Here is a 23,079-nt window from a genome sequence, read left to right on the forward strand (position 1 = left end):
CCATCCCCCTGCCACCACGTCCTGTCTGCACTACAGGCCTCTGCCACCTGTCCCCGTACCTGTCACGTCACTTTCCTGTCCAAAGGCTTCCCTGCTTCCCAGTGCAGTCCTGACTGAGCCCCACGGCCTGGGTGGGCTGCTGCCTTCCACCTTGCCTCACTTCCGTGCACACACATTTCGGGCGCCACTTCTGGGTCTAGAATATGCCCAGTATGTTCTTCGCAGCAGCACCCCTCAACCTGGATCTCTGTTCCTTGGCTGTTTATAGGCCCAGCTCCTTGTGATTTCTCAAGACCCAACTTCAATGTTACCTCCTCAGAGAGGCCGTCCCCGGGTGGGCCCCCAAGGCCACATCCTTACTGACTCCCCGTGGTTTTATCACTTACTTCTCTCAATACCCTTATTTGGAAATTTCTCTGCAGAAATTTATATAAATTCAATTTCTGAAGACTATCTAATGCATTGAGAAAACGTCACATTATTAAGTAAAAAGGACAAGTTACAGAAAAATGACATAGAGTTTGCGCACAATTTCAACCTAGTTTTTATAAACACGTGCATGGCAAATGACACTAGAAGGCAACACACCAAACTACGAGCAGCAAGTAACTCCAGATGATGGAATTCTAAGTGATGTTATTTTTTGCTACTTTTTTTATCATGGTTTTGTTTTTTTTCCTAATTCATAAGATTAATGATACTTTCCTTTTTATGCTTTCAGTATTTCTCATTTTTCTACAAGGAATATGTACTGCTTTTATAATCTGAAAAAAAGTGTTATTTTCAATTTTATACCCTTTATGTCTTTGACATCATCGAAAGAAATTTTTTTTCCATATGAGACAAAATAGTATAGTGTCTGCTAGGCAAGTACTGTGATAATAACATGAAATAGTTAAATGATGGCCATATGGCTACTCAATCCTAGCAACTGAGGCAAACGGCATAGTGAAAATTTCAGCAACACTGGATATATTCTTGATCTCTGATGATTCAGAATGAGGCCAGCATTTTCAAAGACCCCAGGATCTTTACTCATTTATAAGTTACTACTTCACAGAGTTGGTACAGTTAACTGCTAGGTGTCTAGGAGAGTTGTCAACCTCCAGCAGCCTGCGTCCTCATCTGTGTAAGTTAAGGCAATACAACCTCCTCCAGCGCTGGGAGGGGCGATCGGGTAACGTAGAAGGAAGGGCCCCACACCTCACAGGCGCTCAGTCCTGGATCTCTGTTCCAGGAGACACTCAAGGCACAAACGTCCTTCCGAGAAAAGAAACTTTGAGAAACGCACACCCCAAAGTGAGACAGAAATTCCTTCTATTCTTTCAAGTTTCCTCTTATTGAATGCAGAAGAGAGAAAAGAAGCTGACTTGGGCTTTACAAGATGCCAGCAGACTCTTCCACGTCCCGTCGAAGGAGGACGGCCTCACCAAGGGACGTGGGCCCGGAAGGCACCACGTACGTAAGCAGCTGACGGGACACGGGCTGGGAAAGCGTTTGAGAGCAGGACACAGGACACCGGCCACACTTGGCAACAACTGAGGACATTAAGAGTGTCTCAGCTTTACAAAAATACAGGAAAAAGGGAGAACAAAGAAGGTCAGAGTCAAGGGCCACAGACATTGAGCTGTGCTCATCTTCCTGGGGAACTACCTCAAATACAGTTTCTCAAGGAAAGAAAATCATTCCCCAAAATAAAAACAATCAAAATGTTTTTTAAAAGAGCACCGATTTCAAAAATATTTTTTTTAATTAACAACCTAATACCTTATTTTTGAGATTCAATGACCTAATACCCTATAGTATCTCTCTTATTTGGTAACACAAACGTGCTTATGGACTATGATTATATTGTAGAATAAAATGTTATTCCTTTTCATAGTAACACATTTAAATGAAGATTGGAAACACTGATGAAGCAGAGAAACAGCTGAGCAACTGGTGTATTTTACCTTTAGGTTTAATTTCAAAATAAATTTATCACTACTTTTTCATTGTGAATCAAAGCACTGAATTTAAACAATCAAGAAAACTAACAATAACCCCCCAAAAATGAACATGAGAAATAAATATATATTTTATGTTTCACAGTAAAAAATTTTACTATTAAAGCACCAATTACCAAATACAGGAGGAATTATCTAATCCAGCGCTGTATGTCCGATGAGTGGGCAACAAGGCCACTGAATCAAATGTGCTCATTGTAACACACCATGACAATTATGTCAGCGGGTATTTAAAACAATTACTTCTCATACATATATTATTACGTTGGTGCAAAAGTAATTGCAGTTTTTGCAATTATTTTTAACCTTTTAAACCGCAATTACTTTTGCACCAACCTAACAGTATGTAAAGATTTGAGGCATTTTAAAAATAGATCATGCAGTTAGGAAAGGGTATATATACTAAGTTAATATGTCAAACCTCAGTCAAACTGGCACGTTCGTCCTGCTTCAAACAGTCCTCTGCTGACACACTGCACAGTTCCTTCTCACTCTGTAGCAAGGACTTCACAGACTGGAATACATCTTCACTGAAGCTCTGGAAAGAAAAGATAGTCTGAATTTACTGAATTCTAAGACAAGGTAAAAGATCCTGGAGCCAGTCTAATTTGAAATGGAGAGTCACTAACTCTCCAATTAATATTCACTTGGCATATTATTATGTATCTTTTGATGCATACAGGACTCAATTCAGCTGAGAGGAGGAAAGAACAAAATGCTTAAGGAGAGCTGCACATGCTCACAACACACCCTGCACAGCCCAGGCATTCAGCCTACTGGGCGGCCCTGAGGCCCTCGGGCCGCGCCACGTACTCCCGAGGAAACCCGACAGACTGCACACCTGACCTGACGCCCAGGTCAATGGCTGGAGAGAGAGACAGTTTGGATGAGGAGAAAGATGACGAGGAAGCTACAGTAAGGACTGTTAGCAACGGTGATGCCTCTCATAGCAAAGCTGGTGATGGGGGTGGGGGTAGAGAATAACCCCAAATAAAGCTTTTCAGGGACCTCAGGGGCAGCTCTATGAAGAAAATAAGGAAGGCATTTCAGACGTGGCAGGGAAGAGACGTCACAAATGCAAAGGACCAGAGGAAGGGAAAAGGTTCATAAAGAAAGTAAGGAGTATTATATTCAGACATAAATGGAACGTTCATTTGCTTCCACCTTACTCTCCTCCTGCTGATTTGTTGATCTCCTCTTCTATCCGAGCTGTCCTTGCTCCCCGATCTTCCCTGCAGAAATCCTACCCACCCCAAGACCTGTGACGACTGCCCCACCCTCAGTCACAATAAATTTCTCAGAGTGTCTACTATATTGCTTCAACACTAAGATCATTTAATCTATATCACAACACACTGTAATTACTGTTTTCATATACATTTGTCTTTCTTACCCATTAAACCAAATTATTGAATCCAGAGACTGTAAAATTGCATTTTACTCAATTTTCCCCACAGATTTTAGTACCTCACGTACTATACGAACTCAATAAATGTGTGCTAATGTTAATAAATTAAACTAGAGCTTCTTGGGAAAATGGATGGTTCCAGGTTTGAGGCAGAGAAAGTATGAGGTGTGGCTGAAACATCTTATTGTGACAGAACGCAAGGCAGTGCTCAGACTAACTGGGTCATTCCAAATGAACACAGAGCCAACTTGAAGACATTCCCACTGGCCAAATTTGGGACAATTTGGGCATCAAAAGAATCCATTAAAAGAAACAGATAGTAGAATGGGGTGGGGTGGGAAAGAGCACATCTTTATATAAGAATGCTGGCTAACAAATATGGACACAGTAACAAAATTTGAAAATACAATTTGTAATTCCCAATATAATTATTGATTTAAGAAAGGATTGTCATTGTACCCTAATCCCCTGGGTTAAAAGCTACAGGGGAACAGGATACCCACACTGTCTCACAGAATCACCCCACAGATTACTTACTAACCATATTAATTACAAAGGGATTTATATGTGTCTTTATATTGGGGATCATTACAACCTTAACCAGCTGGTCCAGCCTGGCACCTCCGGACATGACAGAGTGGGGAGACCACAACATCACCTCTGAGGGGTTCCGGCTGAGCCTTATCACAAGGCAAAGCTGATGAACACAGACGGCGGGCACGTTCTACAAGACACTAGTCCAGGCTTCCAGGATCCGCTGTCACGAGAAGAGTCTAGACCACGGAAATGGACTACACTTGGGAGACCAAAAGCCAGTGTGTGAACCTTGGCAGGATCCCAGATGAGAGACAAGGGAAAAGTAACAGGTATCTGAGACAAGTGGGGAAATCTGTGTATGGCCTGCATGTTACATGAGGTCACTGGACTGGTAACTTTCTGAGGGGCGGAAGGAAGCTCGTGTTAGGAGCCGCACGCTAACACATTCAGGAGAAAAGTAACATGACGTCTGCAGCCCACTCTCTTACGGTAACGCAAGGTGTGGAGGAGAGACTGCTCCCTGCCCGCTGCTGGACCCGCGAGCTAGGTTAGATCTAGGCCAGAACAGAGGCTGGTTCCTGTAAATCCTAAAGGGACACTGCTTCCCGTAAACCCACTGAGACTGTTTGATGGACTCCCCAATGTCCCGCGCTGTGCTGGTTCCTGAAACGGGCCATTGTCCTGCCCCGGCAAGCACGTGAGGCATTTTTCCCTCATCTGGGACGCGTCCAGTGCCCCATCCACCCTGCTCTGTTCCACATAATCCTTTAGTCCTGCCACGCAGCACAGAGGATATCCACTTCCTCTTGCCACAGCCCAAGAGGAGCCTCGTATGTAAGTTTCCCTTAATAAACTCTGTTAACGGCCAGACTGGAGCACCCTGCCTTTCTTTGGTCTTTCCCTGCCCTCTGCTTACGTAGCTAGATTTTCAGTTTACCTACTTTTCCCTGGGTCCATGTGTACGAACAAAAGGGAAGTGTGTGTGCATGTGTGCATGTGGTGTGTGTGTGGGGGTGTGTGGGTGTGTGTGTGTGTGTGTGTGTGTGTGTAAACACACACAGATAGAATACTTATGGTAAAATGTTAACTAACAGAGGGTGGATCTAAGTGAAGAGTATACATGGTGTTCATTGTACTGGCTTTTTTCCCAACTTTTCTGTGGGCTTGAAAATATTCAAATTTTTAAATGATTCTGTTTTCATTAATGAGTAGAGGTTTTCAGGCTAAGATACGAACATGAACTCAGAAAACAAATTGGAATGTGAAATCTGAACTTGAACTATCGATATAAACTCATGACACTGAAGAAGCAATGGGCATTCCTAGTACCCAGATCTTGGCTTCTAAATACCATTGAGGGTTCTTTGAAGAAACAGCCAATTCTAGGTCTGAGGAATGGAAAGTAGAAAGCGACACTGGGGTCCATCTGTTATACTAGATATCAAGGAAGTAATCAAAGAACTAGGAGCCTGAGACCAAAGGACATAGGCACCCGCGTGGAGGGGCCCCCGGGGCCAAGTGTGGGACACTGTGAGTAACTTAAATGAGGAGTGAATGGATAAACGACTATAAATAAATAAAGGATTGGAAAGTACAGAGTTTTTAAAATCCACGAATCCAGAATAATACAAATGAATGCATGACTGAGTGAGGCGAAAAAAACTCACTTGCCAACACTGGAGGTGACTATTCCACTAAATCATTAATCTGAAAATTGGTAATTAAAGAGCATTTATCCTGCCTTTATAGGAGATACTGTAGTTCATCTAAGGTTAAGGAGAGAAAGCTTTTCTTGAAGAAGAATGTCAGCTAATAAATGTAAAACACTAAAAGATAAAATTAGGAAAATCATCATTTTACAACTTCCAGGAAATAATGAATTCAGGAAAGGGTCATCAAGAATGCCAAAAATATCAGATGAAAGGCTGTTGGAAAAAAACAAGGTGTTTGTACACAACCAAGTATCCTCCCACAGATTACTTGCTAACTAAAAAATAGAAAATGGACAGCCTGGCAGAGCTACTACCTTACCCCTCTGATCAATTTTTGCATCACTGATCATAGGAAAACCTGAAATTCTAGTTTATATGAGATATAGAAGAGAGAAGAGCTAAGTAGCACTGTGAGAAAACAACCAGACAAACCCAGAATGTGAAACATTGTAAAAAACTGGCTGTCAGTCTTGAATATAAATTAAAAAAAAACAAGAGGCTTTATCAGGGCGATAGCACTCTCGTAGACATGGTGACTATTCCGATAACCTGCCAGACTTCCTGTAAGAAGTGTGGCACACACCAACCCCACAAAGTGACACAGTACAAGTATGAGACCCCACAGTACAAGACCCCACAGTGACACAGTACAAGAAGGGCAGGAATTGTCTGTGTGCCCAGGGAAAGCAGCACCATGGCGGGAAGCAGAGGGGCTGTGGTGGGCAGACTAAGCCAATTTTCCAGAAAGAAGCTCAAACTCTCGAAGAGATGGTGCTGAGGCCTGAAAGCACTAAGCCCAGCTGCACATCTATGAGAACTCTAGCTATTCAGAGGCACAAGCATTGTGAACTGTGAGGATATAAGAAGAGAAAGGGCCTCATGATCCAGTTCTAAGCTTTGGCTTTTCTTTCATTATGAAGACAATAAAATCTTGAGGTTATGTCACTTCAAAAAAAATCAAATAAATTAAAAAAAATTTGTTTTTAAATAAATAAATAGAAAGAGGAGAAACTCTTTCAGACCATAAGAAATGTAAACAAGTCATAACCATCAAATGCAACCTAAGGCCTAGGAGCCTTAGTAAATCCAAAATGGGAGCTGGGTGGGTGGGAAGACTATAAAAGATATTTCAGGAGTAATAAAGGAAATCTGAGTATGGCTGGGAATTAGACATGAGGGAATTAAATGTAATTTTCTTAGATGTGGTAACGATTTTATTGTTATGTGGGAGGATGCAATGATTCCTGGGAGAAGCACGCTCAAGAGTTCAGGGGTGAAAAGACATTCAGACTTTTTACCTTTCAAATGGTTCTGCAAAGTAAACACACACACACACAGCAAATAAGACAAACTATTACTACCTACTGAATATGCATGTTTGGTATGCAGGTTTACGTGTGGGTGTACTATGCTTCTCAATATACTTCTCAATATACTTAAAACTTCTCAATATACTTAAAACTTCTCAATGTACTTAAAATTTTTCATAATAGAATGTTAGAAAAAAATTAATAGAGTAGAAAGTATACCTCTTTCTGATTTTTGTAATATTTGGTTCCCAGTAAATATTCAATGTATCTCTACCTTTAATGCAAAGTAAAGTGAAATCTAGAAAATTCAAGTACACCTTTCAATTTCCACATCAGCAAATACGGAAGTTTTTGTCATTCAGCTATACTAAGGAAAGGCATAAAAAGTGGTATGAGTGTATGCGTAACACACATACATATAAACAGTATATATATAATATTTGGATTCACATATTTTTATCTAAAAGTGAATTCAAACCAAATGTTTATTGTGTGCCTAATATGAATAATGTGCTGAATAACAAAAAACATTAAAATATCAGTATGGCCTAATTCCTTATTTCAGGAATATATTGGTAAATTCAAGTTAAATAGGTATGCAGTACTACGTCAGAAGAACAAGGTTACTAGCTCACTGCTATACGTTGTATATATATTTCTTAGTTCTAATTATTTATATAAAGCAATCAATATAATTATCAATTTAAAGCTATGGGTGCAATTGCTAATGTGAAAAAGTTACAGATCACACTACAACTTACAGAAAGAAGAAGTCTGCTCACTACTGATTAATACCTAGTATGAGGCCATATAATAAGCATTCAAACTTGTATTTGGTGAATGAATGACTGAATGAATGAATGAATGAATGGTAATATTTCGGGATAGAATTAAATTTACACTTGATACTTATATTACTAAAAAGAAGGTAGAAAACTACTGAGAAGAAATGGGGAGGTATTGTGATATTTGGGAAATAAGGTTCACTGTCACGATTTCCTATCACTATTTTCATATATGCCAATCTTTGCAGTATTTTAATGTTACCAACTTTAATAATGATATTTAAAAACAAGACTGTCATAGCTGTTTAACAAAAAAACGATCACCATTTTTATTAAAACTATCACTGAAAGTAATTTACTACAGTGAACTTACTTTTCTGACAGATGCTCTAGTCTTCATGTGACTGTTTCTGAAAGTCTGGAAGGTCGCCATAACTATACTGCTCTTGTATGTAATCAGTGAAGAGTTAACCTATAAAATACCTAAAGAACACATATAAAAAGAAAACAATTTATTAATTTTAGTGAGTTGGGCAAGCATTCTGTCCTAAAATACTTCTAAAATACAGTCATCTAAAAAACAAAAACAATAAAAACACAAACAAAACTTCAGAGCCATAAAAATGTACTTAGCAAGCCAACACGAACATATGAAAAACATGAATATTGGTACTTTAATAAGATATCAAATTATTACAAAAATCTATTTTTAGGGTCAAAATTATTATAAAGTAGTTTACCCTTCTCATTCAATCTCACTGCCCTTTTAAAAATTACAAGTAAGAATATATTTGAAAGCCTCAATAAGAAGTATTTGAAAAACCTTTTAAAATCTAAAATGGAGACCATCACAAAAAGATTCCTAGCCCTCTTGCCCCCCTAAAGTCACTCTATCCCTACAGCAACTGTGAACGCTCTAGACATTCCTATTTCTTGGGCAGAAAGGTCTGACAATATCCAAGGAAGAATGGGAAATTTGTACATACCAGGCAAACACAAATTCCTCACGTAGGAATCGTAACAGCATATCAATGACCAGAGTTCAAAAAACAGCTGAATTAAGTGATGGACAGTCCTGAAAGCACACGCGTGCGCGCGCACGCACATTCCTTGGGAGAAACTCCACGAGCCTTAACTGTTCATCGCGCTTCAATAAAACACCTTTGAGCTCAAATCAAAACGCTGGCATTCACCGCTCAATATCCACATCTGACCACAGTAACCAGTCCATTTATTATTAAAAATCCACTTGCATTAGAAGCTATGCGTACAGGGGAACACGGCCAATACAGCACTCTTGGGTTCAGAGCTTTCAAGGAAAATGTTATTAGTATAAAGGTTGGGAGTGGGACTGAATTCTAAATCACTAAATAACTAAAATATGTGAATCAATAAAGATGTAAGCAACGGTTAATTCGTTTCAATCAAGCTGGTCTTATCAAGAATTACCTAGTTGCAGTTTTTAAGACATTGGCTATTAATATAAATTTTACTATAAAGAGATTTATATGGAAAACGAAACTTCAACCTAGTCCCCATCAGAACTGCAAAAAAACTAAATTTCAGTGGCGTTCTAATTTTATGTTCTTATATTATAGAGATGAAACTGAAGTGTGTGTGTGTGTGTGTGTGTGTGTGCGCGTGCGCACGCGTGCGCACACACATGCACTTCCCTTTAGAGATTTCTAGATTCTAATCTTTAGGCAAAGAATTATGATTATTCTATTCTGAACTATGAGAAACCCTAGTGGTCTCTAACAATACACTTTGATTAATGCCTGGAATTGAAGCAGGACTGTGAGAAGGGCAACCGAGGTCCCAACTGCAGGAGATAAAAAATGATCGAGCAGGAGTCAGAAAACTACCCTTTTGTTCCTGTTCTACCTCTCGTTAGCGTTGTTTCCTCCAGGTAAATTGCAATATGTCTGCATCTGTTTTTTCAGTGTATATATTGCCCTATCTACCCAGCAAGTTACTGTGAGAATCAAATGGAAAATAACAGAGGAGGGACTTTGGAAACTATAAAACATACGTAAAAGAAAAAATCAAAATATCTACTTATGGAACAAAATGGCCAAGAGGACCAAAATTATCAAAACAAGGTGTAAATGTAAAGATTTCTGTGGCCAAAGCAAGACAATAATCCTTTTATTTGTCCCAGGCCAAATCTGTCCTTCCCCCACTCCCCCCGAGTACTCTCAAACTGCCAGAGCCCTCAGAGGCAAATGGACTTGCCTCAAACTTGGACATACTATCGAGGTCAACACAAGGGTTCCAGAAAAGCACAACTCAAACTCCGCTCCTGAGTTTGGCACTGCCTTTCCGGAGGGCGATTTTGTGGTGTGTGTCAAAACCCTGAAAATGCTCCCGCTCTGACACTACGTACGATTCTACTTCTGGGAATGACGAAAGGAAACAATGAGCCTGGAACACCTAGGGTTCCAACTAGATCTTAGACTGCACCCAATGCATTGCTAAGAGATTACCTTAACATCTTATTCACTCCTTCACACTGGAAGAATAGCCCTCCAATTCTACAGGCACAAAGACCGAGGCCAGGGATAACCAGGCAACGTGTCCAGGCACACACAGCAAGTAGCAGAGCTCACACTCAAATCCAGATGTTCCAAGGCTAACACTGAGGCGCCTACCCACTCCTCCACAGCGGCAAAGGTTTGAAAAGCTGTTCATCGCACTTCGGAATAGAGAGAAATAAGACGCCAGAAACAGGAGAGTGACAGAATAATCTAGAGTGCATCCCTATGATGGCAAAACAGCCATTTAAAAACCATGCTGAAGGGCACAGGAAAGGCACACAAAGCATCTTTACTTTTTCTGACTTCTGAAAGGGTGGGGCTGGGAAAAGGCCTCTGCTGACTCAACTCCATATGAGCCGAGATTAAAAACAAACACACGGGATGGAGGTTTCACCAGGAAAGAAACTGACCAATTATCTAGGAGCTGCTCACCTGAAGGTGTGACAAGCCACGCCCCTGATGCAGAAGAAAGAGTCCTACGGAGGCTGGCACAGTCCGGATCGGTGCTCTGACACTCCACCCTGGACTGGACAGCTCTAGCTACCCCTGTTCCCTCAACTTACAACATTCCTGAATAGCAGACCTAGACAGAACACTCTTTTCAGAGCAAAACAGAATCCAACATAAACTGATGAAAGAAAAATTTTTTTAAATAAATAAAACCCATATAAGAAGGAACACACTAAAGAAAGAAAGAAAAAATCCAGACAAATATAATCATGCCACCCAAATCTCACGTTATTTATTTTCAGGACAGTACCTCAGAATGTATATTAATAAAAAAGAAGCTAAATTTAATTCCACATCTACACTTTGCTTCACTCATTGAAGAAAAACACATTTACTGAACCCTACACTCCATCACTTTGTGTTAAACTTAAAAACATAAGCAAATACGAGGTCACAAAGAAAAAAATCTATCAGAGAATATCTATGCAATGGTCCATAAAAGTAAATCCAACATGAGATAATATGACTCACACTTCTAGTAAAGCAAAGAAAAAAAAAATCACTTTTGGAAATAATGCAAAGACAGATGGGGGAAAAAGGAGTAACGGAGCAGGGTTTCCTCACCATCTTATATAATCACAGAGAATGTAGTTTTAGACAGATTTCACAAGAAGAGTGAAAATACAGTATTTCCCCCCTAAGATACCTTTCTGTTAGGATAATAAGCTTTTCACTTAATGCTTTTTTTTGCTTTGGGCTGTATTCTGGGTGAATAAACAAGAGCCTAAGCAGGAAAAAACTAAGTGTGTTTCTCTACAGTCAGAGAAAATGAAAGTGAACCTAGATTATTTTTTTAAAAGGAGATCAGAGACGAGAAAGTACAGATAGACAAGGCAAACAACTGAAAAGTGAGCTGCTAGAGCTCAGGAAAGACACAGGACGTGAAAACAGCACCATGAAATCCCTCAGAAACAGCAAAAAAGCAGAACAGATACTGCTAAAAACACTGGAACAGCAAGGAAGTTTTAAGAAATGCCACAGAATGCAAAAGAAAACAAATGACAGAAATTAAAGAAACAGAAAGAGTGCAGAAACCAGAGATATAGGATACTTGGAATAAATTACACCTATCCTTTGATCCTGCAATTTCATGTCTTAAAATTTATCCAACGTAAACACTTGCACAAAATTCATGAAGACATATGTGAAAGAATATTCATTAAAACAAAACACTAAAAATTATCTAGAAGTCCATCAATTCAAATAAATTATAATACTTTCATATGACAACTACGCAGCTGTTAGAAAGTTAGATCAATATATACTGATATGACAGCATGTTCACAAAATATTAAGGGAAAAAGCAAGTTACAGTATAGTGTAAATAGCGTGCTCTCTACTTGTGATTAAAAAACACATTACATACAGACACAACACATACACATACGTGTGTGTTTGTACATGCCTAGAAAATATTATGATGGCTACAGACTAACTTCATGATACTGGTTACACGTGACAACTGGGGTTTCTTTTAACATTATAAAATGTCATATAATAAGGGATTGTATGATTCAGTAAAATAAGGCAGGTTCTAGCATGTTCATACTATCCCCATTTTGTATAAAATCTATTACTACATGTGTGTATTTGTATGTTCAATATAAAAGAGAATATATACTAGAGAGGTATAAACATTGGTTTCATCTGGGTAGGCGTGATTACATGTATTTTATTTTTCTGGATGTGAATACTTCTTTAATAATAATAACAGAAAACATTTCCCCAGTCTTTGCTCCCTTCCTCTGGCCTAAGAAGTGTTCGAGCCGGCCTCATCTGCTTCTTGCCCTTTTCGCAGCTTGAGCTAACCAAGCCCAGGAGGCTCAGAAATGACTTCCTCGTCTGTCAACAATATTGTCCTTCCCTGATGCACATCTCATTGCACTGGTTCTCAAACTTCAGTGCACATAAGGACCAGCTTCCTTCCAACATCTCCTCCTACCCCCCAAAATCCAGATTCAGGAGGTCTGCCTGGAACCCAGAAATCAAGTACCCCACGCGATTTCTGACCGAGAAACACCTGTGTATCTCTAGCCATTACACTAATCTCCTTCCCTAAGTTCTGTCATCATTTGTTACTCAAATACGAATATTTTCTAATCTCCAACCTTGTCCTCTTTGGTGCTTTCTATTTAGTTTTCGAAGGACATCTGAACTCAACCTCTGGTTTTAGCTATGCAAGAACTCCCCAATGTGTATCTTCAGTTCAGTTCTTGCACCCGAGTTTCAGTTCCTTATGTTCAATTTTCTATTAGTAGATACTTCTGACTAAATATCCCAGGTACTCCAAAATTAGTTTGTTCAAAGACTGCAGGGAACTTTCTTTCTATACAATCTCTTCCTGTACTCTCCATCAGTAAGAGCCAGTAAACCAATTTGGCCAGTAAGCCAAGCTAGAAACTGGCCTTTCCCTCAAGTCTCTGCAGACTCCCAGATGTAGTTAATCACCAAGCCCTGACACATTCTCCTGAACGTCCCTCAAATCTACCCTTCCTTACATCGGCTGAACCGCTACTGAATGTTCCTGCATCCGTCCAAGGGCCTCCCTCCCTCAGGAAGGCGTGGCTGTCGCTGTCCCTCCTTGCCCAAACAGGAGCCACCTCCTCAAGCTCCCCCAGTGGTATGCCCTTTATTCTTTTGGTGCCACTGTTTGCATGCGTCCCTCCTATTGTGCGTTCCTTGAGGACAAAAGTTTTATTGCACTTGTATTCTAACACAGTAGGCATTTAAACATCTGCTAAATTAATAAATAAAAAGTAATCCTTTTTAAAGTACAAAGTGTGTCTTTAAATGTTTAAATGGATGCTTCTCCATTTAATGAATTATTTGAGAAAATAAAATTAAAACTTTACAGTAATTTCCAATTTTACAGTACTTAGGAACATATTTATAATAAATGCTCCAAATGAACATTTTGAACAAATCCCAAATGGCCAAATGTTAAAAATTATGTTGACTAAAACTATAACAAAACAAGAAAAAAATACACCAAAATTGGTTTTCAAACATTAGACTATGGCAGGCAACGCAAGGCTATGAACCAGCTCCTGCCAAGTGACAACACAGGGAGAGGAGAGCCAAGCAGCCTGGCAGTGTCACCGCGCCCAGAGACCGAGATCAGAGCCTGGGAAAGCCACGGTGGCTGGACCCCGTCGGGCAGAGCACTGGTGGCAGAGCTCGGCGCGAGGGAGAGCTTTAGAAACGTGCAGATGGGCTCCCCTACAGTCCTCGGCTGAATACTGATCTGTGTGGAAGTAACTACCAACGAGCAGAAGGCCCAAAAATAGCTGGAGCCAGACAGGGCTTGGGATGGGTGCACTGCCACCAGAGGAGAAGGACCCTGCCCGCATCAGGCAAGGTGGCTCCTCAGAAGGAAACCACGCGGGCAACGTGAAGGGCAAGCCTCCCGGCAATCCAACAGGCCCCACATAACCTCACTGCACCCCACCAAACCCAACAACACTCAGGAATGCAACACAGTCACGCGAGCAACAGCGTAAAACGTCCTGGCTGGCACACAATCAAGACTAGCAGGTATGCAAAGGAGAAAAATATGCCTCGTAACCGGGAGAGAACAACGTCCCTCCAGTTAAGTATACACCCAGAAATGACGGAGACGACGGCATGAACACTAAAGAGCTACACTATAAATATAGAGGAGAGGAAAACATGGTAAGAAGAGAAATGGAAGATGGAAGAGACCCCAATGAAAGTCTAGAGATGAAAATAAAATATACTAAATAAAAGAACATACTGGATGCAATTAACATCAACTAGATACCGCAGGAGCAAAGTTCAGTCAACCTGAAGACATAGCAATAGAAACTATTCAAAATGAAGCACAGAGAGAAAAATTTTAAACACAAACAAACAACAGGAAAAAAAAACAAAACAAAAATAGCAGCATCAGTGAGTAAGTCCAAAAAGTATTGGAACCCAAGTGTGGGAACGTGGGACAACATATAAACACAAAATGACCCAGAATTTCCCAACTTTGATGAAAATCCTTAGCTGAATGATCCAAGGAAGATCAATAAACCCTAAGAAGAATAAACATAAAGAAAACCCCACCAAGGCACATCGTAACTAAATTGCTGAAGACCAGTGATCAAGAGGAAAACCTTAAAAGTAATCAGAGGGGAAAAAAAGTACACATCACATACAGAAAAACAAGAAAGGACAGCAGATTTCTTACCAGAAACTATGCAAGCCATAAAATAAGACAACAGGGCAAAGTACAGCAAGGGAGGGAAATGTCAACCTGATGAAAACCACAACCCAATGAAAATATCTTTCAAAAATTAAGGCAAAATAAATGTATTCAAACTGAAAAATGCTGTGAGACATCCCCACCAGCCAACCATAACTAGAATACATAACTATTGAAAGAAATTCTTCAGGCAAAGGAAAAACATTATGAGATGGAAATGTGGAACTAACTGAAGGAACAGAGTGACTACAATGGTACATATGAAAGTAATATAACAGATATTTTCTCCTTTTTTAAATGCCTTTTTAAAATAACCATTCAACTAAAAATAACAATGTATTATGGAGTTTACAACATACATAGAAGCAAAATGTATGACAAAGTTACACACAGGACATGGTGGGTGGGAGAGGAAAAAGTACTGTTGTAAAGTCCTGCACTACCAGAGAAGTGACATTGATAAGTTCAAGGTATCTTGTAGACCCCCGAGCACCTACTAAAAACATAAATAAAATAATACCTGATGAGCAAACAGTGGCGAAGACGTGATGCTATCCCCTTTTGCAAATGAGGAAGCAAAGGCCCACCTTCACAGGATGGCTGGAAGCAGCAACGAAATAACCCAGGTGAAAACAGAAGCGCACACACCAGGCACTCACGCCCTAGCTCCCTCCTGGGTGCAGACCAGCTGTTTAACTGACAGAATCGAAACACACCATGGCTATTGATGACTACTTTTTAATCCCGAGTCAATGGCATTCGTGCATTCACAGTATGTTTTGTTTGTACCTCCACATGGTTTCTCAATCTCAGCATTACTGACATTTAGTGTCAGATAAATTTCGTCGTAAGGGGCTGTCCTGTGCACTGTCAGACATTTCGCATTGTCCTGACCTCTACCCACTCACTAGATGCCAGCAGCACCAAAACAGTCTCCAAACATTGCCAAATATCGGGGAGGGGGGTGGCGGGGCGCACAAATCGCCACTGCTCCATTTTAACACTGGAGACTACAGTCCCTGTGTAACAGTTCCATTTACACGAGTGGACGCCCTGCATTGGACTGTAACATCCAATTCCCACGCTCACCGAGTGTCCACGTAACAATGACGGGGACACAACAGTGAAAAGTGCCCCTTCTCATGGAGCTTCAATTCAAGGGCCATTCCTTCTTCATCCCCACATGCTCCAACCCCATAACACACAACCGCGTATTTAGTGAGCTAAACAAGCTGTCAGGTAAAGGAAACCTTTATCAAGGATATGAATTTAGGAGGGACATTGGTGGGCAGAGTGACAGCTTTAAATAGAAAATTGTGGTGGCGACCCACCTAATGACTTGCTGACAAATTAATCCCAGGATACTTGTTCTGCCACCTGTTTCTCAGGCCTTCAGTGGAGGAAAGTTAGTCTTCCTGTGCATTCCAGGTTGGAATCGACTTCTTCTCCTAAAGTATGTTTGAACCTTGTCAGTAATTGATATTTCAAATAACAACATGGGCCTAACTGACAAAATACTAAGTATGAATTGCTAACTCTGGAACTCCCTACACACCAATAATAAAAACAATTAAAATAAAAAAATAAAAAAAAGCAAACCTTTAATCTTGAGGCTTCCAATGTGAATATGCTGCCTAGAAGTTGAAATAATGTTCTGAATCTTATACATAACCGCCATCTACAAGCCAATTTTTAACCAAAAATATGTTCCGAGTTTTAACTCAGGACCACATTTCTCTCTCAGTCACATCTGCGACTCCATGCCTTAGGAGTATACTGCCGAAAAGGCACTGCAGCAGCTCTTGCAAATAGTAACAAACTCTACTCCAAGCAGGAATAAATGCATGGCTCCGCTTTGCAAACGGCCCAGTGCTTCGCGCCTCAGAGCCATCCTACAAGCCCGTGCAGAACCTATGAACTGAAAAGACATAAAAGGCGTTGAAAAAGAAGAGTGCGAAAAGTAATTTTAAGGTTTCACGCTTAGGGAGCTAGAAGGAAAGTGGAACATTTGCCAATTATAGCGTAACTGGAAGACAGTGTTTTATGTCAATACAGGATCCAAAAGGCACCTAAATAATACACATTTAGTTGGTGGTCAAGAGCTAGAGATGTTACTCGAGAAATCACCTGTACATACAGAGTTTAAGAGCTGATCCTACAGGCGGGGAAAGAACAGAGGATCAAGGGAGAATCGAAGGGAACAACCGTGATAAAGGAATCCTGGGCAGGCAAGCAAAGGACCACAAATAAGCAGCAGTCTGAAAAGCAGGCGAGGTGGAGATCTGGAAGAATTTCGTGTCACTAAAGTCAAGAAACAGTTTTAAGTATGGAGTGGTGAGCACTAGACATGGAAACTCCTGAGGGCAGAAATGACATTTTCATCTCTGAATGCTGTGGGAGCCCGTATGCCAGTAGCTGCCACATAGGACACACTCAGTCCCAATATGCACGTGCCTCCCTTGTGCCAGCCAGGCACTGCACACATACTGTCACACAAAATTCCCATTTCTCACAACAGAAGTTGGTATCATACCCATTTTACATGTAAGGAAAACGAGGCATGGAACGATTGTGGAATCTGCCTTAACTCACACCTAGAATCTGTCCTGAAAAAGAAGACTGGTGAGCTCAAGTTAAAGGCAGCTGGGGGAAAACGCCAACTGCAGGACGTTACCTACAGCAGGGCATCCTTCATCGCCTCCCTGCCCACGACCCTTCCTTGGAGAATCTGTGGGACCCAGTCTAGAGAAGTACACACTGTGGGGTACACTTCGTTTCCTCTCTACCCTCTTTCCCACCCCCATCTTCCCCAGCCTCAGCCAACTAGACCAGAAGGAGAGACCTAATGGATCTGGTTCTCTCCCCCGAAATGCGGAAGGAGGACGTGGAGGTACCTGCTGAGTACCGCCCTGCAAAGTCAAGGTGAGTCTGAGTGGTACCATGACACACCAGTTTCATGACAAACCGAAGTTATGGGGAAGCAGAAACCAAGAGCTTTAAAGATACCTGAACAAAAATCTGGGCCATAACAGCACAGAGCAGCAGAGACGTAAGACTACGTGTTCCCAGAGGAAACTGGAAGAGCAACTGCCTGAAGAGTTTCTGGTGCCCGGGGCCAGCAAGCTGGACTCCAGGCAGTCAGCTCCAGAGGCAGTCCTCCAACTGGCCGACAAATGCCTTTTTTTAAGTAATTCAAATGGGTTTTTACTTCTTGCAGCCAAATAATCCTCAAGCCATTAAAAGAGGTCAAAAAAACCACTATGCAAGCAGCTACTGTGTACTTCACAATAACTTTTTGAGGTATTTGAACTCTCTTTGCAGGATGAGGAAAAAAGAGGCTCAGCACTGACAGACAGGCCAGTCTCCAAAACGCAAACTCTTCACACTATTCCTCATTTCCCCCCCAGTAACCTCCTTCGTGTTTCCAGCCACTACATCATGTATCTTATTTCTTCCCATGAAATATTCTCAGATTAATCCAAAAATGTTAACTTTCATCCTTCCCAGTCTCAATGTATCTCAAATGCCTTAACTTCTAACAGATATTTTAAAATAAAATGAACTTTTATATATAAAGATGAGTGGCAGGAGGAACACATTTAGATCTGTTTGGATCTGATAAAGAACTTTTCTTTCCTTTCCCCACTTCACCAGTTTATACACCCTTAACTCAAGCCCAAGCCAAGCTGAGATCTTTTCCTGACTTGTCCCCACCCTTCGTTCCCTCTAAGTGGCTGATTTTATTACTAAAAGGCAAGCCACTTGACAAAAAGAGAACAAATGCAGCTTACCTAAACAATTGTCCTACCCAAAATGACTTCAATTACTTTTCAAAGGCTAGAAAAATAAAAAATACATCCTAAAAGCTTGAAACCTTTGCCAAAGGGTCATCAAAACCAGCAAAAAGATCAGTTTTTCTATCCCCGAAGATCAGTTTGCCAAGATGGAACGGAGGGAACTTTTTAAGTCTAGATCAGTTTCTTTTGCTCATTCTCAAAAAGACATTTTCTAAGTTTTTCACATTTTCTGCAAGTATAGACAGAATGCCACAGCTTATTTATAACTGAAAATTTCCCTAAAAATGAGCTATAATGTATCATCTGATGGGGTTTGATTTCCTTTTCCAGACAGTAAGTCCCTAGAATTAAAAAAATAATGTATGTATGTATGTTTGTATATATATGTATATGCATAATATACATTATGTGTATATACTTCATATATATATATATATATATATATGTATGTCCTTCCAGCCTCTAAAGGCAAAGGAAGATTTCTTCAGCTTCTAGACTTACCCCTAGAGTTTAGAAGCCAGAGAATTTCTCCCTGTGTTTAAGGGTCAGTGGCTAGTCCCATATCCCATCAACTGGGACGTATCACTGGCCTACAAGTATACTGCTAGGTCCTTATCATTAATGCGGTTATAAGTACATCACTAATCACTAGTTATCAGTTCTGCCTGGGAACCCATTTGTTCCGATTGCCCTACATTCTTTGATCTCTCATAAACTATTCTGTTACAGCTACAACAGCAAAATTCACTGTCAACAACCCTTGTGTCAGTGCTGCCAGAAGGAACATAAAAAGTATGAATAACCAGAGTACTCCTTGAAAAACGTGACTGTGTGTTTAAAAATATTCATTAAATTGCACTATTTTAAATGACACCAATCATGCTGGGAACTGTGCTGCCATTTACTCTAAAATGGTAAGACATTAAAAACCATCTATGCATTATGGAGTACCCTCTATTTGCTGAGTACTCTACATGTTTTGAGTAGTTCCAGTTATATCAAAGTCAGGATCCATCAATAAAACATCCCCAACACGGTGGGAACCCGCTAAAGACAGCTTACGTGTTTTACGCGTTTTGTAAGGGGCTGAATAATTACAAAGCTGAAAACACAACCGGAATTTTTAACACCGGTTTGCACTAAGGCCATCAGATATGTCTCAGCAGTATTTCTCATACTGCTATTTCCTTAACATCTTAAGCTAAACCATCTCCAATTTAACAAGCGTTAGAGGAGATGGTAAGCAGAAAAGAATTGTTAGGAAGTCATACCCCGGTGGTGGTTTAGATTCTACTGCCATACTCATTTTGCCAACATTTTTTATACTTTGGTTATATATTATAAGGCAGCTAAGGTGCCTGGAATAACAGACGTACAGTCAATCCACTCAGAACACATATGGCCAGCATTTAAGCCACTGATAGCCTTAGAGAAAAACTGACAGCAAATGTAAGTATCAACACTCTGAGGAGCTGCTGCTAAACGCCTTCCGTTCTTATCACAAGATTTGGGTCGCGCCTCGTTCGAGCTCAGGGGTTCTGACAGTGGAAGGATGCTGTTCGGAGACAGAGTGCAACGTCCTCCTCCTCCTGCAAACGCTCCCGTGCGCGCAGCACGAATACTCACTAAGCGAACGCACCGCCACGCACCGAGGGAACACGGCTCTGAAGACCACCCTGGGGATGGAAACTGAACTTGTCATTCAAAGGGGCTCCGCCGGACCCCAGGAAGCCCCGTCTGGAACCCGAGGACACCCCCACGCCCCGGCCCGGGGCCGTGGGCTTCCTCCCTCCGCCCCGCTGCTCCCGCCCTCCTCCCACCGCCGAGCGAAGGCGCAGCTCTGCGCAGCCCCGAAGTCAGAGCAAGGACTGCCGGCGGGCGGAGGGCTGGCACGCCGAAGCAGGGCCGCTCCATCCATCGCGGCCCCGCACGCCGCCGCCCGCAGCTCACGCCGCCGGCGGACCCGCACTTGGCTCACCTGGCGCAGCTCACAGTCATGTCGCCGGCTCGCAACGGCCGGTCGCGCGAGCTGCCGAGCCAGCGGCCGCCGCCTCCCGCCCCGGCCCCCAGCCCGCCCCCCTCCCCTCCCCGCGGCCCGCCCCCGCCCCCGCCCTGCCCACCCCGGCTTCCGCCGCCGCAGCTCCGGTCCGCAACACCACCTAGTCCCCACGCCTCCCACTCACTCTCGCGAGAGGGTCACACGCCTCTCGCGAGAAGAACTCCGTGACCAAGCCCGCGCAAAAGTGGGTGGGCTTTTAAAAAGGAAAGAAGGAAAAGGAAAAACCTTCCCACGTGCTCCCTGGCAGCTGGTGGAGCGGCCCCACGCGTCACGTGACGTGGAGGCGGCCTCCCCATTGGCCAGCATCCGCTCAGCCGTGGGAGCTTTAAACTCGAGGCTGACCTACGAACCTGCGGCGAACGTCTTGCGCGCTTCCTGGCCCGTTACCATGGAAACCGTTTAACCCTTTCCTCTGGCAAAATACCCAAGCCTTGGCTCGCTCTGCAGGTTTGGTTTCAGTCCCTGCTTCCATCCCTTCGACCCCTTAGTCTTACCGCCTAGGGTCAGCTGGACTCCTTCGCCCCACGCTGGCTGAGCTTTCTTCTGATTCTCGGGGCCCTTTCCAAAGCGGCAGCCCCACCAGATCTGACGGCCCAAGTAAGGCTTAGCCTTTGGGGTGGCTCCGCCCCTTCTCCCCAGCATCTCTAGGGAGGACCACTCACAGCGCACCAGGCCAACGGCCCTATCCGAACCTCAACAATTAGCATCCAGGAATCTCCGGGCCCTAGTGCTCACCCTTACATCTTAGGAGGAATCGCAATCGGGAAGTAAAAGCACTGGTCACGGAGAAAGCAAGCCCTAGATGAAAAGCTAATATGTGATTCTTTCCTCTTAGAATCGTAAGGGCTAGTCCAGTCAAGTTTCAGTCTCCTCAAGGACGTGTATTCCTCAAGGGTGGAAGTACCTGATAGATGAAAGGCATTTTTAAGTGTATCCTCTTTAAGGGTTCTGCCCTGTTTGGAAGAGAGGAGCAGGAAAGAAAGGGTGCATTCGTATGTCCATTTCTTCAACCAGTATTTGTCGAGCTCCTACATATGTTAGGCATTACTCCAGGCAGTGATGGAGACAAATAAGTCTCGGTTCTAGGGAGCTTATTGGGTGAGGGAGAAGAAAGAAAAAAATATGTGTTGGTGTTAACCTCTCTACGAAGAAAATACCAGAAATGCTGTGATGGTGATTGTGATTGGGTGGCCACTTGAAGGGCAGCCCTTTTGAGGAGGAGACACTTAAGTAGTGATTTGCATAACGGGCATGCAAATATCAGAGGACAGAGCATTCCCAGGCAAAGCAAACTACTAATTCAAAGCCCCAAAATTAGGTTTGAGGAGGAAAATATGAAAAAGTCCGAGGAAGTAAACAAACACGAGCCAGATCCTGTAGGCTTTGTAAGCCAAGAAAGGAATCAAAGGGAATTTATTCTAAGTGCAGTGGAAAACATTGGAAAGTTTTAAATAGGGGGGAGACACCAATGTTTATTTAAAAAAAGAAAGATTTTCCCAGCAAAGAATGGATCTGGTGGAGGCCACAAAGGAAGCAAGTAGATTAGGAGACTTGCAGTACCATGTGAGAGACAGTCCTGAAAGACTTCGGCCTCCAATAACCTTGAATTGACATTCCTCTTCTAAAAAGCCATTCGAGCCCTGGTGCTATTTGCTGCCTTTTGTTAAAAACATCTGGACATATCTTCAGTTACTGCTATTTAATTACAATAGAAGAAATAGATTTTGTTGTTGTTGTTACTTGGGAAAACGAATGGCCCAAAAGGAAAGTCATCTTCCATTTTTTTCCCCTCCATTTACACCACACAGAAAACCACTTCTGTCTATTCTTAAAGTCAGTTCTAAGAAAAAGCAACATAAAATGATGTTCAATGAAGATAGTTATTCCTAAGTATAAGATCTGAAAAAAGTAGAGGTTGAAGGCTGAAAAATGAAGGTGTTTCACTAAAAGAAACAGAAGTCAGGACACGTGAGAGTTCCCTCTGGAAGACCTCTCAGTAACTGGTGAGGCAACCAAATCAAGGTACCTTATTATCTTTGAGTCTCAGCTTCCTCATACATAAAACAAGGCAATTTAAGCAGCCTCCACCCAAAGTCATTAAGTCTGAATTACACTTCTGCATGCATGCATACCCTAGTAAGAGAGAAGCTGGAAAGGCAAATGAAATAAAGTTTTATAAAAACCTAAGAGTCAACAACACAAGCCAAA

General features: G+C 41.9%; 2 protein-coding genes across 6 annotated transcripts in view; one reads left to right on the forward strand and one right to left on the reverse strand.

The window, feature by feature from the left end:
* Positions 1 to 21,487, reverse strand: part of AKAP11 (A-kinase anchoring protein 11) — a 45,390-nt gene extending 23,903 nt beyond the window's left edge. For 2 of the 5 annotated variants that reach the window (XM_033103915.1, XM_033103911.1), the window contains exons 1-3: positions 20,791 to 20,906; positions 8,132 to 8,241; positions 2,428 to 2,544 (exon numbers count right to left, since the gene is read on the reverse strand). In XM_033103915.1, coding sequence (XP_032959806.1) covers positions 2,428 to 2,544; positions 8,132 to 8,191 — 177 coding nt within the window. In that variant the 5' untranslated portion in view covers positions 8,192 to 8,241; positions 20,791 to 20,906. Of the gene's footprint in view, positions 1 to 2,427; positions 2,545 to 8,131; positions 8,242 to 16,346; positions 16,464 to 20,438; positions 20,458 to 20,790; positions 20,907 to 21,365 lie in introns of those variants that run through there. The other 3 variants (XM_033103912.1, XM_033103914.1, XM_033103913.1) reach the window with 3 other exon arrangements.
* On the forward strand, positions 6,193 to 6,518 carry LOC117021128 (60S ribosomal protein L36a-like). Its single transcript, XM_033103916.1, has 2 exons — positions 6,193 to 6,257; positions 6,302 to 6,518. The coding sequence occupies exons 1-2, from the start codon at positions 6,193 to 6,195 to the stop codon at positions 6,516 to 6,518; spliced, it is 282 nt and encodes a 93-aa protein (XP_032959807.1).
* Positions 21,488 to 23,079: the final 1,592 nt, after the last annotated feature.

The sequence above is a fragment of the Rhinolophus ferrumequinum genome, chromosome 4 (genome assembly GCF_004115265.2).
Source record: "Rhinolophus ferrumequinum isolate MPI-CBG mRhiFer1 chromosome 4, mRhiFer1_v1.p, whole genome shotgun sequence".
Taxonomy (NCBI): domain Eukaryota; kingdom Metazoa; phylum Chordata; class Mammalia; order Chiroptera; family Rhinolophidae; genus Rhinolophus; species Rhinolophus ferrumequinum.